Source organism: Drosophila mojavensis, unplaced genomic scaffold (genome assembly GCF_018153725.1).
Source record: "Drosophila mojavensis isolate 15081-1352.22 unplaced genomic scaffold, ASM1815372v1 contig_36, whole genome shotgun sequence".
Classification (NCBI taxonomy): Eukaryota; Metazoa; Arthropoda; class Insecta; order Diptera; family Drosophilidae; genus Drosophila; species Drosophila mojavensis.
Genome location: NW_025318858.1, coordinates 2,647,540 through 2,669,180, shown reverse-complemented (window position 1 = coordinate 2,669,180; position 21,641 = coordinate 2,647,540). Strand labels below are relative to the sequence as shown.

General features: G+C 36.7%; 2 protein-coding genes across 2 annotated transcripts; both read right to left on the bottom strand.

Moving 5' to 3' along the window:
* Positions 1 to 1,649: 1,649 nt before the first annotated feature.
* Positions 1,650 to 10,764, bottom strand: LOC6575801. Its single transcript, XM_044008773.1, has 3 exons — positions 10,587 to 10,764; positions 9,599 to 9,910; positions 1,650 to 3,427 (listed from the first exon to the last, which is right to left on the bottom strand). The coding sequence occupies exons 2-3, from the start codon at positions 9,851 to 9,853 to the stop codon at positions 3,230 to 3,232; spliced, it is 453 nt and encodes a 150-aa protein (XP_043864708.1). The 5' UTR covers positions 9,854 to 9,910; positions 10,587 to 10,764; the 3' UTR covers positions 1,650 to 3,229.
* A 3,067-nt stretch (positions 10,765 to 13,831) lies between these two features.
* Positions 13,832 to 21,016, bottom strand: LOC6575800 (protein spaetzle 3). The gene is made up of 5 exons (XM_002001768.4): positions 19,605 to 21,016; positions 16,891 to 17,024; positions 15,398 to 15,522; positions 14,359 to 14,832; positions 13,832 to 14,278 (listed from the first exon to the last, which is right to left on the bottom strand). The coding sequence occupies exons 1-5, from the start codon at positions 20,563 to 20,565 to the stop codon at positions 14,122 to 14,124; spliced, it is 1,851 nt and encodes a 616-aa protein (XP_002001804.1). The 5' UTR covers positions 20,566 to 21,016; the 3' UTR covers positions 13,832 to 14,121.
* Between the last annotated feature and the right edge of the window lie 625 nt (positions 21,017 to 21,641).

Below are 21,641 nucleotides of genomic sequence, written 5' to 3'. Positions count from 1 at the left end.
GAGTGAAGGGGACAAATGACTAGGAATACAAAATGTGTTGTCTGCTAGGATAAATGGTGAATGAAACAGAGATAATGATTGATACAGAAAAGAGAGGGATAGAACGTGAGGAATAGCCAGAGAATTAGATGTAACACAACAAGGAAAAAAAGTAAGAAACCGAAAGGAAGAGACAGTAATGCTTAGAGAACGAGAAAATGAGGCTAAGAGACACAAGGTAATACTGTATAATCTATGCCTTTATTATCATATTTATGATTATATCAAAATCAATGCTAACAATTCTACATCTTCATCTATGCATATCTCTTTCTCAACTCAATTATACCTGACTTTAATTAGTTCTTTTACATAATTTTCCAACCACTTTCATAATAGCTCTCTTCAATAGCAGACCGTGATAGCATGTCAAGCCCCATGATTCTGAGCTGTGAGAGCAGCTGGCAAAATCATATTTCATCTGAAATCTTTCTGCTTTCACCATTGCAGAGCCATGCGGCGGCATGGCATCATCTCCATCAACACCTCAGCCATGCACACATACTAATTATTATTAAGTATCTTTTTGTGACTTTATGTAACAGGCAAATATGTATATATAGAGATATACGTGCATGTATTTATATATAGCTCGAAATGAATGAAGTCAAAGACCATTTAAATAATATTGTATTTACATAAAAAGCAGCGAAAAGCAATTAAAATGCGTTTACAAAACAGAAATGTCGACGACAGGCAACGGAACTTTGGCTCACTTGGCGTGGGCACTTGTGCAGACGCAACGCTGACACAGAAAGGCAAAGTATCTGTATCTTTTAGCTGTATCTTCAGCTGTATCTGTATCTGATGGGCTCGGCTCTGGGTTAACTGGGTCTGGCAATCGCCACTTGTTAGTTTTTAATTTGTCAAGTGTTGCACTTGAACGGGGCACAAAGAAAGTAAATTCCGTTTTTTTTTCTTTCTACATTTTTTTTCTCCAATACCCTAAAGCAATTTAGAGATGAGTAAATGGGGTGTATTCGACTTGTGAAGAAATGCAAGTAGGTGGAAGGAGGTGTGGCTGAAAGCTATGTAAAGGCAGTACACTGATCAAGAATATCTCAATGGAGCTATGTCCATGAAATTTCATCTATTTCAAAATTGACCTGTCCGTCGTATCTCGTAAAGTAAAGAAGCTAGAGACTTCAGCTTTTAAATATATATTCCCAGATGCAGTGGCCAATGTAATATTTATATTTGTTTCTGTATAACTCGTGTTATAGTTACCGATAAATATCGATTTTTAAAGCATCTCTTGAAGACTTCAAAAAATGAAGACAACAAAAAATAATGCCTAATTTTGTGTATGGACTTCTGAGATCAGTGTTTGTTTGTGTGAGGTCCATGTAAGAGGGAATGCATGCGCGTGTGTCATGTCTCGTTATGGATACGTTCACAGTATCTGCTAGTCGAGCACTCCCCACACTCTCGCGCGTTTTTCAATTTGTCCGGCAGTAAAACTATTTGTATCTGTAACTATTAGATACAAATCGGGAGTGCGTGTTTTGTATTGCATAAGCGAGCGTTTTTCCAGCTTCTGTCTGATGCAACGCTCTATCAGTAGATCTAATTAACAATAACTGAAAATGAAAAATAAATGTGCAGAGGCCTTGCATTGAAAATGATTTCTTTTATTGTTTTTGATCATAAGGTAATATACGTTTAAAGGTAACAATTATATAAACCGAGCTGCATTGCCCACACACATATATATATATAAATTCATATATATATAATATAGGGTATATGGCGCCATAAAATTCAACTTGGAGGCCAGAGTCGAGCACAAAAATGTAAGCAGCAGAGATTTAAACTTGTGGCACTCGCTTGTAATATGCTCATAATTTATATTTATTTGCCCAGCCTTGAGGCCCATTAAAACAATGTAAAATGTATGAATAAGAAGAAAAACACGCAGGTTTATGCTTTCAGGGACGGGTATTACATATTTACAATTGACTCTTCTTCTTTTAACTAACAATGCAACAGAATCTGGCAGCCACAAAACAAAGTTTTAGGAACTACATATGTATACAGAAATATCTATGTGTATATAAAGTATAATATACATATATATATGGTATAATTTTTGATTACAAGTTAACTCATTGTATGTATATATATATATTTATAGTACATATATTTTTTTTTTTTTTTTTTTTTGTTGCTTTTTGTCTAGTCGTAAAAGTTTAAAAATTATTGTTCTTATATAGGAACTGTTAAAGTTCTTTTGAGTTTAGTATTTAAAACCATTGAGTGTTTGCTTACGGAATGCAAAAAGCAAAGCAAAAAATATTTGAAATGCCCTAACTCATTAAATCCATCTCAAATTTGATTAGTTTGTTAGTTTTGTTAGTTAGAATTGACTTGTAAAATTTTTTGCTTTACATTGAACTTGAGTAAAGTCCATTCTTGATATATTGTCGAACCAGTTTAGAGCTTTTAAGAGTTCCTTAAGAACGATTCTAATGAGAACTGGTAATAAATTAATATGGAACTATTAATTCCATTTGCTACAAAAAAAAAAGATTTTGTCAGTTTAAATGAACTTTTGGAATTAGTTTCTTTATATGTAGCTTAGTTTTGTAGTAAGCTAAATATTTTAATGTATTGATTGCAAATAATAATTTTTTTTAAATGATGATTTTTGCTTCCTAATTATGAAAAGTTTTAATTTGTTTAAAAAGTTAACTCTAAGTTAGTTAACAGTTCCAAGTACTTAGCATTTCAATTGAGTTTCGATGGTACTTTTTAATTTTGTTCAGTTACAGAACTAGTCCTCTCTTATGCTCTTTTTCGAGGTTCTTCACTTTTAAAATATGTTCTATTTCGGAACTAGTTTTCTCTGACTTTTTTCTAATATACAACAATTTTCGCATTTCAAATGAGCAGTTTCTATAACAATTTGAATTCGATTCTTTCAATTCAAGAACTTGTTCTCTGATTTGCTTATTTATAAAAAAAAGTTTCAAATAAGGGTTTTCGACTCATATAAATTTTGACTTCAAGTAGTTAAGATGTAAAGCTCAATTTGTAATCTGTGTAATTTTGGAACTAGTTATCTCAGATTTGTGTAATTAAAATAGGCTTTAGGCATTTCAAATATGTTTTTCGTTTACATTCCTAGTTTCGTTTTTCTATAATTTTATGGGGGGTCGTCATGGTTGGTTGGGATTTTGGTGTTTCATCTTTAGTAGCGCCCATAGCCGGCGTCCGTATCGAGTGCGCCCATAGCACCCAATTTCTGGAGCCAGGCGGCATTGGCGCTGCTGCCGCTGTTGCTGCCACGCTGAGCGGTCAGCGGATTGTTGGCCTCATTGTGCAGACGCATTTGGTGTGGCTGTTGTTGTTGTTGTTGTTGTGGATCCTCATTGCTCAACTCCAAAATCTGCAAACAAAAAGAGTTAGACTTACAATTGTTGTTGCTAGTTTGTTATTGTTGTTATGGTTGTTATTATTATCATTATTATTGTTGTTGTAATTGTTGCTGTTGTAGCCTACATGAAATTTGTGAGCGGAGTTTGTTAGTTTGTTAGCTATTTCAAAAAATCTGTTGAAATCTTACACAGTGCGAAATTTGGACACGTTTTTATCAGCAATTTGATATGAAGAATTCGCTAGATTTTGAGATTAGCAAAAAGGCATATAGAGAAAAGTTCAGAGACAGAGACAAAAAATGGTTGAGTTGACATATTTTTAAACTTTAAAAATATTCTTAATAATTTTAAAAAATTTTATTTTGCTTAAGATTAAAAAATTGATTTCATAAATTTTCATATTTTGCTTAAAGAAAATTTGCAGATTCTTAATCATTTCTCTTGATTCTTAAGCATTTCTCTCAGTGTAGCCTGTATTATGATCGTAGAGGTAGGCTATGTGTGTGGGAAGCACGGTCACAAGATGCTTTTTTTTGTTTATGTTTTTTTTTTTTGGCGGTTCATTAAATCAAATGAACTTTATTCATATCATCTGTAACGCTGTCGCTGTCGCTGCTGCTGCTGCTGCTGTTGCTGCAGCTGAGGCTCTACACCCGGTGCTCAGTGTGAGGTTCAGAGTGAGGCGCGAAGCTGTGCGCCGAGCGCTGACTGAAAATGTGTTAATGGGGGGTATTGTCGTGTAATTATCAGACGGTAACCTCTTTTTCTGTCGCCTCCCAACTCTTTTGTTTTTTCTTCATCGCCTCACTTTTTGGCGAACGATGTGTGAACATCAGAAGAAAAATAAATAAGCGACGAGAAATACCTTAAAACAATTTTGCGCCAGGTAATTATGTTATTGCTAATTTAAAACATAGTGTGTGTCTTTCTCCCTCTCCCTCTGCCTCTGCGCCTCTCTCCCCATCTCAGCCCCCCCTCTCTCTTTCTCTCCCTCATACTGATGGCATCTCTGTTGCGCTAATGGACGCCCCTTTGTTTTTAATAACTGCGAACTGCAGCCATTGCAGCTGTGTGCTTCAAAGTCGAGAGATATATATCGTATAAGGAAGCGACCATCGTTATTATCGCATAGCATCGCAGTTAGCAGGGTCTGTCATATGCCCTCTCCACTCCTCCTCCTCCCATGCCTCTTCATTCAGCATCCTCACATTTGGACAGTTTAATTTGAGAGTTGCCGTTAAGTGCAAAGTTATGTGATTGGATAAGGGTCTCAGCGATTGTCGTCATTGTTGGTTTTCGCTAAGGTATCGTCGATGAGGAGGAAAGGGGCAGCTGTAGATGTTGCAACCCCAATTTCTGTAGCTGCCACAGTCACAGTCTTAATGGCTCAGCCACACGTTTGCCAAATAAATGTTGTTAAATATTGAGCTAAACGATTAACAATCAATAGGCTAGCCATCAAATTAATGATAGCAATCATTAATCTTGTGATAAAAGTAATAGTAATAAGTATTGGTAATAGTAATACTAGTAAAAGTAAAAGAAATATTAGTAATTATAACAGATCCTTAAATGATAAGCTGAGGTATTTAATATTTAGACATATTATACAATTGCTTTCCCTTAAGCTAAAACCTAGAGATTCTCTAAGGGACTCGAACGGCCAATATCAGATAACTTTGCCTTGCATTTGACTTCAGTTGTTTCAGCCCAATATTATATAATTTATTATATATTATATGAACTCTAAGACTAATAATTAAAATACCAAAGATTAAATTAATTTAAAGACTAACGATAATATTACGCCGTTGAATGCCAACACAAATGAATACGGAGTGCCTTTAAGGCCGACTATAAACAAATTGTTTACTTCAAAATTTATCATTAAATTTACCATGAAGTTTTTTTTATTTTGTTATTTAACATGTGAAATTCCATCGAATCATCGCGGCACAAATATTTTTCTTTTTTTCTCCCCCCTAAAAAATCAAGCGCATTTTTTGTTACTATTATTATTTCGCACGCCTGACCTTAGATGTGGCTTAATTTATTTTTAAAATTAATAATTTATATTATTATGTGTATTTATAATTATTTGTTTGTGTGTATTATTACGTTTCGTGGTCAATTTTATTTTTAGACATGGGCCTAATCAGTTGCTGCTCTTTGTGATTTTTGGCGGAGGCTGAGTGAGCTTAAAAATGCCTTAAATACTTTTTTTTTTGCTGGAGATAGATGTACGATTATTTTTTTATATGTCTCTGAAACAGATTTTGAGAAAAGCTGAGAGCCCAGGCATCCTTTGGCTTTACGAGCCACCCCTATTTCAAGCACTAATCCATTTCAAATTACTTTCATGCCTCTTAGCAGTATTTAAGTACCCCCAATAACATTTTGACATTGGGGTTTGGTAGTTAACATTTCATATAGTAAGTGCGACAGGGAATTGTTTGTTGTATTTACAGTTCCCGGTGCAAGTGAAGTCTCGTGTCGCGAGTGACAGGCGAAGGCTAATTAAACATAAGCTGAGCTCTTTGCCAACTCACGATCTGCAGGTTCAATGCATTACGCTTCGGCAGACAAGTGGAATTTCCTTTATATATTATTTTCTGCGTGACGTCGACAAAGTCAAAGTCAACCTTCATCAAGCGACCGACCCCAGACACACAGACAGCCTCAGCTCAGCGACGTCATCTTCTCAACATTTTGTCTTTCTTTTTTTTGCTATTTGACATTTGATTTTCCCTTCACGTTTTGCTACATTTTATTTCATTTCGCCGTTTATGTTATTTTTACCATTCTTCTCCTTCTTCTTCGGCTTTTTTTGTAGTTTTTTTTCTTTTAGCCTGTTGTCTTGTTGGCTCTTTGTGCCGCTTGGCCAAAATCACTTTGTGCGCGTCTCACGTCAGCGGCTTATCGATTCGCAAGGGCCCTGCCATGAGTCAGAGACTCAAATGCAGAGACGCCAACTCAAATTGCAAAGCACAGACAACAGCCAGAGATAGAGGCAGAGCATGAGACGGGCTCACACCCCAGAGCAACAGCAAGAAAGAGAGAGAGAGGATTGGACAGAGACAGACTGTGAGCTGAACTAAAGGAACATAAAAGCAATGTATTCCAGCCATAAATAAAGTCATAAAAATATTGGAATTGACCTTGAGTCCCACACAGTTGCATGAATGAATGAAGCTGTTCCAGCAGTTCGATTCACATGTGGCAACAAGTACGGATACAAATGAAATTGAGGCAATTATATTGAGAGATGTAATTAGATAGAGTGTAATGCCAACAGAGAAACCATTGGGAGTGGGGCCAGCTTATGAAAGAGATGACAGCTAGCTGTATAGAAAGCGTGGTGAGAGACAGCTTTACAGAATCATAGAAAATGATATGATAAACTACTATAAAGGCTAAATAAAGAATATACATATAATAATGTATATATGGAACATGTATATATACACTATATGTTCTATATATAGCTATCTAGATGTAGATGTAAGATGATGCTTCAAAAGAACCATCAGCAAAAGTGTGAGACAGACAGTTTTTAAAAAGCCTGACGAGGTTCGTGAGAGGTAATACTGTAGACTAGGCTAAGCGACTCCAGACTAGACTCCGGCGTAGACTTAGCGACTCCAGACTAGCTTCAGACAATAGTAGACGGCAGACTAGTCTCCTGACGAGACTAAGCGGCATCTTAATGACCTTATACACAACGTACACTGGGCTCTTAGTAGACCTTAAGCTTGCTTAGACAGTTACAGATAATTCCATGGATAAATTTGAGAGAGGGCCTAAGAGTAACACAGAGCTTTGAAATTAATTCTACGTTCCTCTATTACCCTATGCGTAGACTTTCAACTAAATCAACAGACAATTCAAAGAAACTTTAGTGATATATAAAGAACTAAATTGAGTTATGGACATACGAACTGACTGACTATATAAACATTCTAAAGCCAGGCCCATCACGATGCCCTGCTATTTACAGACATCTTGCAGAGCAGACTACAGCTGAAATTAAATGTTAATCGTAGTGTCAAAAAATTCAATAAACTTTTGAGCCTACAGTCATGCCAAGGCAGACCAGACAACCTAAGAACATTTCAAAAAGCAACCCACAATACAGACCCATTTGTTGACCTATATGACTATATATGTACATTCATCAGAAGGCACTCTACATGACCTGGAGGCAAATTAAAATAACATCACTTTAAGCAGCTCCATTTAGAGCACTGATGACCTGCAGACAGTTGCTAAAAACAGAGCCAACAAGCCAACTCAGACCTAAAGACCAATTCAGAGCTAGACTCAAGGACAAGCACATAGACGGAGCTCATCAAAAGCATAGACAGTGCGGCTTCAAGGCTTTCAGCTGAAGTTGCCAAGATGCTACACATAAACACTGAGAAGTCAACTAAATAGTTGCCGTTGCACAGTTGCAGTTTCTGTTGCAGTTGCAGTTGCAGTCGCAGTCGCAGTTGCTGGGGCACAGTTGCAGCTGCGTCTGAAAATCGAGTGGCAGAAATGATGTGAAGCATCCATTAAAAATTGGCCCCCCTCCTGGTTGAGCAGCATTTTTGTGCTGCGGCTGTTGCGAAAAAGAACAGGAAACTTGGCAAGCAACAAAAAAAAAAAAATAATAATAATAATAATAATAACACAGAAGAAGAAGAAGAAGCCGAAACAGAGGAATTTAGGTTTTTTTTTTTTTAAATATAAATGTTTGGTCAGGTTGGCAAAGATGAGAGCTTGTAGCTCAGCAGGTTGGCGATTGTAGCCGGGCAGGCTCAGTCAGTTAGCAGCAGCAGCACTTGTTGTTGTTGTTGTTGTTGTAGCTGCTGTGCTGAGCTTGCAACGTAAAGATGACCAACAACAACAACTGCTTGCGAAAGATGTAAAATATTTGTGAAACGCTTTTGCAGACGCAGCTAAAACAATAACAACAATAACGAGTCCAACAACAACAATAACAACAACAGTCAAAAATACCTGAGCTGCTCAGGAGCTCTGCATTTTTTGTTGTTTTTCTTTCTTTCGGGTAACCCTATCTGGAGTCATTGATTGGGCGCATGACGCAACCGAAAAATGGGTAACCCGCAACAGCTCTGACCGATCCGTCGAAACCAAAACAAAAGCAATAACAACAACAACAAAAACAAAAACACATTGAAAAATAAAACCCCAATAATTGGCGACATAATTGCAACTTAATACCACGCTTTTGACTCTTTTCATTTAGTTAATTATATCGACAAAAATATCCAACCGACAATAACAACAACAACATACAAATAACATACCAAAAAGAAGAGCAAGAAAAGTAAATGAAAAACAAAAAAAATGCAGAAAGAACAGTTTAATAAGTCGAAGTTGAAATGCCCTAACTAATATACTATATATATGCATATGCATATAAATCGAATTGTAATAATCTACATAAAAAATAAGAAAAATATAAAAATATTTTATATAAATAAATTTGAAAATAATTCTAAAATAATATTATACATGTCAAATATTTTTTTATTAATTTAATTCTTATATATAATATATCTCATATATATAAATTTAATATAAACTTAATATCTGTGACACAAGCAAATATTTGCATTTTCAGTGCATCTAGATTGAGATATCATAATTTTTATTATTATATATTAAAAGGCAAAAAAAAAAAAAAAAAAATAATAATAAATAAATAAAATAAAATAAACCAAAGTTCTCTCTAAAATACGAAATATATTTGTAAGCCAGATACGTATTACTCCACTGACGGCTATGCCATGGGATATCATGTTCGCCATTAATTTAATCTTCGTTGGCATTAAGAAAGTTAAAAAATTGTAAAATAAACATTTTTTATTTTTTATCCACAACTACGTCATATATACTTCATCCTCGAATCGTAACTAATTTGTACAACTTATATCTACAGCATAATGAGATAAACAGGCTTTGCTTGCTCAGAGTCATAATAATATCGTATAATCACCATTTCCAAAATATAGAGTATGCTATATGAGTTTAATTCACACACATACACACACACACACACACAGCGCACACTCTCTCCCAATCTCCCTCACACTAATGCGCATTAACAATGGTCTTTCAACAGGCTATTCACTTGCAAAAGGGTGCAGAGTGCTCGGTTGCTGGTGGTTACCTACCTGAAGCATCAGCTCACGCAACTTATCCAGTTCGTCGCCATGCGACCTTGTCGGCAGGTATCGGCTCTCGCAAGGCTGCGGCGGCACCAACAGGAGCAGCAGCAGCATCAGCGACAGCAGCAGAGGCATCGGCAGCGACAGCGACAGAGACGGCGACGATTGCAGCCTCGGAGAAGGCATCGCAGTTGCAGATGGAGATGGAGATGAAGATAGAGAAGCAGATGGAGCCTGATTCCTGGTTGCAGTTAGGGTCATTATGTGGGCGTTGTTGTTGTGGTTACAGGTGCGGTTGCAGGTGAGTTGGCTTTGTTGCTGCATGTACAGAGAATGGAGAAAAAGCTGTGTAAATTATATTTTGCCAGAGGCTCAAAGGATTTGCTGGCAGCTGAAAAACAAGCTAGAATCATACTTTACCAGACTGCCTAATACTCTATATTCGACAAGGTTAATGAAACGGTTAAGTTTCTACTAAAAACTGATCGAGTTTCTCGTATCCTCTCAATCTCTCTCTTTCTATCTAACTCTTTCTCTTTCTGTGTGACGTCTGTTATATGTACATATACATATGTATATATATTGTATATCAAAATCAAAATGTTAAATCCAAATATTTGTAATGCTTTAGATATGAATACAATTTCTCCATTTATACCCTGTCATAAATATGTAACAGATATATCAGCATTTTATAAATTTATTAAAAATATGAGCACATTTAGGCATCACAGGTCCTTATATCTACATTTTCATTTCTACATTAATAAAAACTTTGCTTAAATATAATTTCGTTATTTGTATATAATTTATTTATTTATTTATTATTAAATAGAAAATTAGTCACTTCACTAAGCTAATATACCCACAAAACTTTCCACCAAAAAATTAAAAATGCTGCACAGCTTTTAACCAGCTTAAATATTATTAACAACTAATCAGAATGGATTGAATGCAGTTTTATAATTTCCAATTAGGCTGAACTCTGACTCACAATGCACCGAATAATTGTTGTTGTTGTTGTTGCTGACTCCGCTGGGATTAGCTGTGCGTCACGAGCCTGTGCGTTTATTATCTAATATTTACTCAGTTATATATATATTTGGATTTTTTCTTGCCACTTTCGTCCTCACGATGCGCCGAACTAGGATAACAATGTTGCTTTAAGCCAAACTGCGTGCAGACATTTGTATTTATAGGCAAACGGCGACAGCGGCTGAGATTTTAGTGCCACATTTGGCCATGATGACAGAGCTCTGCTGTTGGTGCTTCTTCTGCCAGGATATGACGTCCTACACATGCGCCACACACACACACACTCACACACATATAGGCACACACACAAACATGCTCACACACACATAAAGCGTGCGACTTACTTAACATTTGTTGTTTGGGTATGCGACTAGCGTTTTCTCTGACCACGTCTCCAATGCCGAATTCTTTTGCACATTTCGCATTTCGCATTAAGCTTAAAGGACAAATGTGTGCGCGCGCAGAGGCAACAACAAGTTGTCAAGAAGTTACTTGATTGTCAGATACCCTATAAAAGGAAAGAATACCAAAATGTGAATGCATGCTGAGTAATAACTGATGAGTTATGGCTGATAACTGATGACTGATGAGTGATGAATGATGACTGATGAGTGATGACTGATGTGTGATGAGGAATAAGCGATAAGTAATGAGTGATGAGTGATTAATGATTAATGATAATTGATGAGATAATGACTCATGATTGATGACTGATGCGTGATGAGGGATGAGTGATAAGTGATGACTGATGACTGATGTGTGAAAAGTGATGACTGATGATTAGTAAACTATTATGCTCATGACTAATAACTAATGAATAATGGCTAATGATTAAGAAGTAATGAATAATAATTAATGAGTAATGAATAATGACTAATAACTGTTGACAGACAAACAATGACCAAGACTGATGACAAATAATGATAGATTATGACTGAGGATTGATAACAGTCGAATGATTATGAATTGGCTGAATTGATTAATGATGACTTATTGATTTATGTAAATCCTGGCATTATTGTCTCACCGGCTGACATACCAGCTAGCTATTGAGTTTCTAGTACTGGGTATAACAATGGCAGCAACATCAGCATCCATATCATTGACATGGTATTTGCGTATTCCATGGAAAGTCTGTTATTGTGTGTGTTCGCGTCCCCTTACATATCTGCGTTGTCTATGTGCTGTGGGCGTCATATCGCCTGGCACGCCCCAACAGAAGAGAAACTGGCGAAATGGGTTCGCTTAGTAAATCTCATGGTTAGTCCACAATCGCTGCTGTTGTTGAAGGTATTATGATGCCCGTTCACATTATAATACAGAAGGCGTTTCGGGTTGTAATGCAATGTACTCAGTTACTATTGAAGCTAAACACATGAAATTTCATACTTATCTTATAATCAAATCTGTAAAAGATTTACTTTCATCTGATTTATTGGTAGGCACAAAATGGATTGACCAGATATTCCACATATTAAGAGAATGGATCAACAAGTTTTGACTTTGTTTCACTGTTTACCTGTTCCATTGTCTATTTATATAATTTATGCTCATATATGCTACCTACATCCGCAGCGACGCGTCGAACAACCCAATATCTACGACAGTTTTATAGCATACATTTTATGATTTTATCTACTGGGGACATCGTGGAGATATTATATCTTTCAATAGAAGATTACCAATATTGGAGTTGGTCTACTTCTCTACTCTATAGATAGTTCAATGATATGGCACGCCCAAACTGTGTACCACGATCGAGTATTAATCAGTCGGTAGGGCTCCATTGCAATGTTCCTGGTTGCTGTTGTCGTTGATGGTGTTGTTGGTATCACTCTCGTTCTCATTGTTGTCGTTGCCAACGGCGTCGTCGTCATGGCTGCAAGTTGTTGACATTGCCGAGCGGGCGTCCATAATGTGAATCTCCACTTCACTAACTAACTGCCCAGACACAAATGTTTTGCAATACTTCCTCAAAGTGTTGTTGTTGCTGCTGGTTACAAAAAATAAAATAAAAAATAAACTGATAAAAATGTTACCATTTGTATACCATGCACGACTACAAGTTCCCCAAGCCGAAAATTTTTGATATAGCGCTGTTTTGTGTGGCCATTGCTGTGATTGAATACGTGTCTGGCATGCGAACTGCAATTCCAAGGGATTATTTTTACGACCTGAAGCTGAAAGACAAGGAATGAATATGTTTTATTTTCATCATCGCCTTCTTCTGCCTCGGCTTCTTCTCTTCTGGTTTTTCTGGTATTTATGAATCGCAGTCGCATAAACGTTTTATGAAACAGTTAAGAAGGAATGCAGAAGGACAACATGCAAAGGGTATTCGCATCGCATTTAAGTGAATAAAATGCTTCTGACCCACAAAATTGCTAAAGTGATTCATGAAAAAGCTTTTTGTTGTTGCCATTGAGCTTCATATCAAATGGAAGCTGTATGCAGCGCGGCTGAAAGCTCGCTGCTATGAAATGGGAGCAAAGCTTACGGTAACGGTAAAGTAGCTTTGGGCTGGGCTTGGCTAAATGGTTCATTACCTGGAAAAGTTGATTTTTAAAAATGTAAATATATGTATATAAATTATTGGATGATAGATAATATAGCATATGAAATATATGATATGGGCTTTATTAAGACAGTTTACATGTGACATGATTAAATACATACAAAGTAAATATGCCACGATATTCATTTAGAATTGTTTTGGAAATTTTAAGTTTATACAGATTAACTGAAATAAATTCATTACAAATCTCTCTCTTCCCCACTTTCAAGGAAACTATTGATTTTGATTTAAAAAAATATCAATTGATATAAATGAAATCCACAGGAATAACACTTCTTCTACATAGGACTATTATTATTGATGATGCATTGGTACATTGGTACAATCGTTCACTGGTACATCTGTACATTTATATAAAATGAGAATCTGCTAAAAACGGAAAGATTTATTTCCGGAATATTATATAATATCAAGGAAATCCATCCAGGCTCCTCGAACATAAACATGAAATAATATAAATAAATGTAAATATTAAACGAAATCGATTGTTTCTTCGACTTAATGACAAATATGTAAATTTCTTAATAAAGTCGTCAGCTTTAAGCTTTAAAATCGCATTAACTCAAAAAGTTAAAACCGAAAATAAAAACTAATAAAATATCAATTAAAAGAAATAACCTTACTCCGCATTGATTTCGAATTTAAATTTTATTCATTTATCGTTCGTCAATGACAATTACAATTTAAAATACAACAACATAAAATGGAGACTGTAGGTGGATATTACGATATGATATATAGATGGGATATGGCTCGTACAAAAAGAATTTAAACATTAAACTAAGCGCTACGAGTAACTTAATTGTTTTAGGATCTACTTAAGAACAACTAAAATACATTCAGTGGCATTCTACAAAAGAAACACTATCTCTTCTTCTTCTTCTTCTTCATCTCATCATCAGCTTTTACTATATATGATTTAGGGATTGCAGCGGCAGACACAGCATGAAGGAAACAGGAACCAATCCATAAAAATGCCTTTGCAATCGTTATCGGGATCGTAGGCCAACAGACGGTGCCATTTATATTTCTGCTCACAGCCGCATTCGCCCTCACAGCGTGACGTTTGGGTGTTGCTACAAAGGACGAAACATATATACATATACATACATACATATATATCAGATTTATATAGAACTCTATTTATTTGTCGCACCTGCACACCTCCTGGTGTATGGCCTGCTCGAAGTGCTGCGTATTCACAATGGCTCTGATTTTCCCGGCCGAATTCGAGGCCCAATAGGGCGTCACAATTTCAATTTTCGATTCGCATGCATCGAGTCGCCCTGTGCCCGAATTGCCATTCGCATTGCCGGGCAGATTATTGGCTCTACTGGTGCCACCCCCACCTGGCCCACCTCCAGCGCCTCCTCGATTCCGATTGCCACCAGCTGCTGCCTGCCGCTTCTTCCGCAGCTCGCCAAAGTAACTGTCGCCGGCTTCACCTGCTGTAGCCGCATACGCGCCAGGTGGTATGAATATATCCGGCTCGTCTATGAAGCGTCGCTTGCGCACCTTGGCTTGCCCACCTGAACCACCGCCACCACCACCTTCCATATTCATCTCGAAGTCGCCGTACATGCGACGCATCAGCGCCTTGTTGTCGTCTATGAATCGTTCAATTTTATCGCTAGAGGAGTGAGAGAGAAGCATTTAGATAAGTTTAGTTTACTATTCTGCTTGTTACTAATGAAGACTATCTTGACAGCTTCATTTTCCTTCTTTCTCACATCGGTTTGCTACATATAAAATGCACCTATATTATATAATGTTCTCCATATGAAGAATCGGTCAAGGAATTAAATCCAACTAATATAACTTCTATAGCCTCAAGTGTATTTAAAGTTCGTTAGAGTAAAAAATTTTCCAGTCGCCGCTCAGTTGAACGAACTTTGAATAGGTTCTAGTCGGTCTTTAGCCAAGCTATGAGTAATTGTCATAAATATTTCCTTGAGATGAACGTAAAAACTTGCTAAAAATTGTTAATAAAAATAATTAAATATAATTCTATGCGCATTTCAAACTATTTTAGCAACTCAAGCTGAGACGTCAAAATGTATTTCACAAAAAGACAAAAGAAAATATGAATCATACATAATCAAAGCTAAGAAAAACCACAACATTTTTCTTTTCCACTCTGGAAGGTTAAGTTTTATGATAATTTATGGCTATATGCTGATTGTTCAGATACTCACATGGGATAGCTGTTGCCTGCTGTGGGGCAAAACAGCTGATGATAACGCTTGATGCAGGGCACGCCCTTGATGACATCGCCTCGAACATCCAGGCCGAGCGCAACGGAGAGCGCCGTCCACCAGATCTAAAGAGAGACATAGAAAGAGAGAGAGAGAGAGGGAGAGTGAGTGATGGAGTGACATTGACATCGACGGCCTATAACAAAATTTATGGCAGGGTGTGAAAATGAAATGACTCAAAGACATTAAAAAAACCAAAAATTTCATTTAATTGTCGAACGATCCGAAATCTTAGAGTATCAGAGAGTCTCTTAGCAGCTGGACGGTTCATGATTATCATCACACCTCTTAACGAAACGAACTCGCGCGACCTTCGTGCGCCAAAAACAACATAAAGAGCAACAGCAACAACAACACAAACTCTCGCACAAACTCGCCAAAGATCGTCAAAGTTATTTCCGCAAATGAGCAAACTCGATCGATATACTTTGTTACTTATTCCTAAAGCCGTAATCGCAAAGCAAAGTTTCGGAAAACACGCGCGCGTGTCCGTTTTAAAATTTGACTTAAGACTTTTTTCGTTCTTTTATTTATTTTATTTTATTTTTTATTTTTTTTTTCATTAATGGAGGGGGTGTACTTGCCGGAATTGAAGCAAATAATGATATAACTGATATGATACGATCAGTTTTGCGAAATTCTCTTTTCCGTTATAGCATGAGTAAAGTATTTTTTGTTTTGTATTGGCATTCAAACGGTGGTTGGGGAGTACTTATTGGGATTTAAGAGAATGTTGCCAAATGATGCGATATCTTGACAGGATTTGTATAATGTGATGGGTAGTCATATTTTATGATGGATTTTAAATTTATTTAGTTGTATTCTAAATCAACTAGTTTACTTTTGCATTTAAAATGTGATCAATAAAATGTGATCTATATCGGCAGAGCTTTTACCATTTTCAAAAATCAAATTACAACTTTTGTTTCAAATAATGCATATATCAAGAAAATATGAAAATGATGGAATTTGCTAAAATAAATTAAGAAACTATTATGTTAATCAATGTATCATCTTGCCAACTTTTTATTAATATTTCATAACATTGTTTGTTGTTGGATATGCATATTTTATGATTATTGATTGAGTCTTAATTATTTTAAATGTGAACTACAAATTTCAGCTAATTCAAGATAATATCTATAACTGTCATATGATATAATACGATATTGAATAATTATTCTCCCTCAGTTCCTATGAGAAAATATGTTTAGAAATTTTTAAATTTTCTTACATATAGTAAGATTTCTTTTCTCGAATGCCTCAAGAGAAATTTATAAGAATGATATTATTTAAAGATAATATAATTTTTGACTCTTTTTTAAGAAAATATTTTCTTTTACTATATTTAATACCACATTAAGTATGCATAACATGATTTTATTATTCATTTGTAAGTTATTTTTGTTATTTTGTTTGCTTTATTTACTTACCGGAATCTGCAAGAAGCTGCCATTGTTCGACTTGGGATAGGAAAATAATGGCACAACCGGCACGCTGCCATTCTTCAAAAAGATCGGACCCTGTATGGGTGTCACGGTTGGCATTGGGCTTTTATGCGATTTATCTGCAACAAAACAAAAGGAAATATTTTAAAATGTAAATGCAAGAAAAAACCCCAAGCTGAAGTTGAAATGCGAAATAGTGCAAATAACTGCAGTGCTGCATACAAATCGAGCTGCAGTTGACACATATACTATATAAATATGTATATAAAAGTGCACAAAAGTGCAAAACAGAGAAGAAGAAGGAGCAGAAAAAGAAAAGTGAACATGCTGCACAGCATTTGTAATGGATAAAACGGATCTGCGCATAATGCGTGAACTGGGCATGAACTTTCCCTTTCCCTTTTTCATGCGTATGTAATGCAGGGAAAGGATTTATGCGAAGTGCGCATAGAATTTGACTGCAGTTGTTGTTTGTGTTGTCGTTGCTGTTATTGTTTTTGTTGTTGCAACTACTTCGCAACTGTTGCCGTTACAATTACGAGTTGAACTCGTTTTTTTACAAAGGTGAAAACCCCCCAAAAAACTCATCTTAAACAATGCAACTATATACACATATATGCATATATATGTATATGTACTTGATCTTATGCATGATACACATGTGTATATACTTATATATGTGCGTGTGCGTCTGTATGTGATCTCGCGTGTGCACGTCTTCGTCGTCATTTAAGACAAGTCGAGAGCTGTTGAATGGGGCCCGACTTCTTGCATAATAATAATACCCACATACACGTACTCACACACACACACACACACACACGCACATATGAGTATATACATAAGTATAAGCTCAGTCAGTCACTTGAGCCTGTTCAGACTGTTGCCACAAAATGTAGCTCAAACAAAGAGGCGCCACGCGAAAACACAAAAGACATGAAACAAAACTAAAAGTGAATTATCAAATGCGCTGACAGTTTTTATTTTCTGCTTCATTGAGAGGGCAACTAAATGTCTAGTTGAAGAGCCGCATACACACACACACACTCACACGCATAAGTGTGCGTAATCATCTACGTTTTGGGAAAGAAAAAATACCATAAAAAAAAGAAGAGCTTTGGCTGCTATATAAATCGTGTGTTAGTCAGCGACAGCTATAAAAGTCAAACACTGACCATTTACTGTCCCAAAGGCGACCTTGTTTGAGCGGTTTGTAGACCTTTGACCTTGCTACGTCTACTTGTTTAGTAGTTGTATTTATTTCTCATTTGTTACTGTTGCTGTTGTTGTTGTTGTTCTGGTTACTGTTGTTGTCCAACAGTGCAGAAGTTGCTCTCAATTGGAAAGATACACAAAAATCAAATACACACAACCAAAACAACTATGCGAACTAACAAACAAGCCGAAAAGTACGATAAAAAGTACACAAAAGCAACAACAACAGTAAAATAGAAACAGAAACATCAACAATTAGCATAAATTTTGGGGAATCAGGTGCAAACGTGATAGAAGGTGAGCAGGTGAAGGAGAGCCAAATGGATACAAAGAAAAAGAGAGGGAAAAGGTTATATGAGACAGAGATAACAACAGAGAGAGAGAAGGTTTATGGAGAGAAAGAAAGAGACAGGAGAATTGTTGATGGGGGTGATACAGAGAAGAGAGGAAGATTTGGACAGAGAGAGAGAGAGAGAGAGAGAGAGAGAGAGAGAGATAGACAAAGAAAAGGACAGACAGAGGGAAAGAGCAATTGGTAGATAGAGATAGAGAGAGAAATAGAAGGAGTAATCCACATGATTCACTAAATAGCTACACATTTACTTTTTGCATTGCATTATAATTTGCTATACATATACATATATCTTCATATATATGCCATTTCCGCATTGCATCCCATCTATTTCCTAGTTAATTCACATTGCTAAATTTTAAATAAAAATAATGTTTAGAATTCTATAAATTCCCAACTTAATTTATTTCTTTGTTAAGATAAGAAATAAATCTAAACCACAATTAAAAAATATAATTCCAAGTTAATTTATTTTTCAAGAATTAGCTGCAGCGCACTGCATGATATATGATATATGTTTTAGATACTATAACAAACATAAAACGTATATTATTAAATAGGCAACCTGTAGAACTTGTAGGTATATCTGGGGATGAGGTCAAAAGTGATCCACTACAAAAGTTGGAGATTTTAATTCATCTCTCTTTCAAGTAGTCTTAAATCTGGGCATTAATATTTACAGAAAATCTAGTATTTCCTGATTTGCCACACCTCCAGTGGACGTATGGGAGAAATGCTAACACTTGATAAACTAAGCGTATGCACGAATGAATATATTTTCCAATTTTAGAATATCTAATACATGAAATGGTTTACGTTTATAAACACAAACGGACAGCCGGAAAAAAAAATTATATATATATTAGATATATAAGATATATTTATATATATTTAAATTAAATGACATATATATTATTTATGCACACATTTATACTATATTATTCATAAATTTCAAATCCTTTTCCAGAGCTGCAAAACTGCGAATTCTTCATATTCTTAATTCTTCATATTCTTACTCTTACAATTTCTTTTTGTAATAGCCTAAGTTCTCATAGAGTAAAATTTGTTTCCCTATACATTTTTTCCCTCAGTGTAGTAGAAATTTGCCTATCCGTAATATTTGTTTACACACCTTTATCCTGCGTTTCGCCATCATAGTACTCGCTCTCATCGCCGTCCTCATCCTCCTCCTCCTCCTCGCCCTCCTCCACGTCGTAGTCAAGCACCGCATGCACCTGCGTCCTGGAACCCTGACCGGCTTGAACTCGCGTAAAGCCAGGCGCACGTTCCGGATAGTTGTCAGGTGGAGGCGGCGCCACGCCATATGTGGCAGCAGGTGTTTCCGTTTTGTCAGGCTGCCTGCCACGCTGCACCGGCTGAGGCGGTGGTTGCTGAGGATTCGAGTTCGGCGGCTGCTGAGACTGTGGCTGCGCGTTGGACGGCTGCTGCTGCTGCTGCCTATTGCCAAAGCCTGTAATACTAAAGCTGCCGCTGTTCTTGCTGAAGGTGGCGCTGGCACTGGCGGTGCCATGCACGTTGTAGTACTGCTTCTGCTTGACAGCGGGCGCCTGGCCTGGATAGCGCGAATAGGAGCCCTCAGCTGGGCCACGGCCTGCCGACTGCGTCAGCTGGCTCTGGCTCTGGCTATGGCTTTGCGCGGCGCTGCTGCTGCTCTGGAATGAGACGCTGTTATCATTGGTCTCCAGCTGAGCTTGGCTCGACGACTGCGCCGAATGCTGTTGCTGCTGCTGTTGTATGTGGTAGACAGAGTTGCGCGAGGCGCCAGTGGGCGGCAAGTAGGCGGTGCCTTGCTTGCGTCTGCTGCCATATGGATAACTAGGATTCTCCTGCTGCTGCTGTTGCTGATGCAGCGCTGGCGGTCCGTATGGCTGATTTTTGTAATATTCTGGATGCTGCTGCTGCTGTGTGTGCTGTTGCGGCTGCTGATGGTGCTGCTGTTGATGATCAGCCGGCGAGTAAAGCAAATTGTTTGTATTGCTGGCCAGCTGATGGATGGGATGTAGCGGGGCGAGCGTAACGCCCCAGGGCTGCGCAAGCCCGCCGAAAGGCAGCGAGAAGTTGGCCAAAGACATCTCGCACCGACTGTCGTCTATGTCGTCTAGCAAATCACGTTCCGTATTACGTAAATTGTTTTGAACTTTTTGCGTCAGTGCATGTTATACGAAAGACTTAGGCAACAAACTTGCTGGCTAACCTACATATAGCATAATCGAATCGATCAGCATCAGCATCAGCTTTAGAACCAGAAGCGCACGCTTTCAAAATGATTTATGCAAAATGTTAAATACAGTGGCACACACACTTATACACACGCACAACAAGCGTCGCGAGTTATATAGTATATTATATTTATATATATATATATATATACATATGTTGTTGTTGTTGTTATTATTGCTGCTGAGGTGTTGTGTTAATCTAAGTTGCGCGCGATCTGTTTGGGTTGCCGTCGAGCAGCCGCGACTCTTGTGCTAAAAAACCATTCACGACAAGCTGACAATCGAGACTGAGCCGTTCTCGGCGTGCGCCTTACAAAAAAAACCTTAATGGGAAAAATATATATTTCCAACCAGCCTCAACACTCAAAAACAGAAACAGAAAAGCAGCAGCAACAGCGAAAAAAAAACAACAACAACTAAATACCGACTTTTAAAAACAGTTGCTCAAAATATAAAGAGTGAGCGGCTAAGGCAGCGCCACTCCGCTCCACTCAGCGACAGCGACGTAAGTTTTTTTGAATGGCAAAACGAAAAATAAAACAAAACCGGACAAAATATGCGAATCGATAAATGCGATCAACAAATACTCTAAAACTTTTATTGATCTGTGAGAAATATTAATAATAAATAAAAATAAATTTGAAATTAATTAATAATGATACAAATTTGAAATTTATTCAACAACAAAAAATATGTTTATTATTCAAAATTAAATTTAAATTAATTAATATATTACTTAATTCATAAAAAAATACTTAGAATAGAAAAATATTATGCAATTTGTTAAAAATAAAGAAAAGTATAATTTACGTATAATAAATGACGGCTAGAGAAAGAAGTGACTCCTTGGACTCTGTTAAAAATATAATATTTAAAACTCTACTACATAAGTTTTCAATATTATAAAATGTATTCAAGAATTTAGTTCT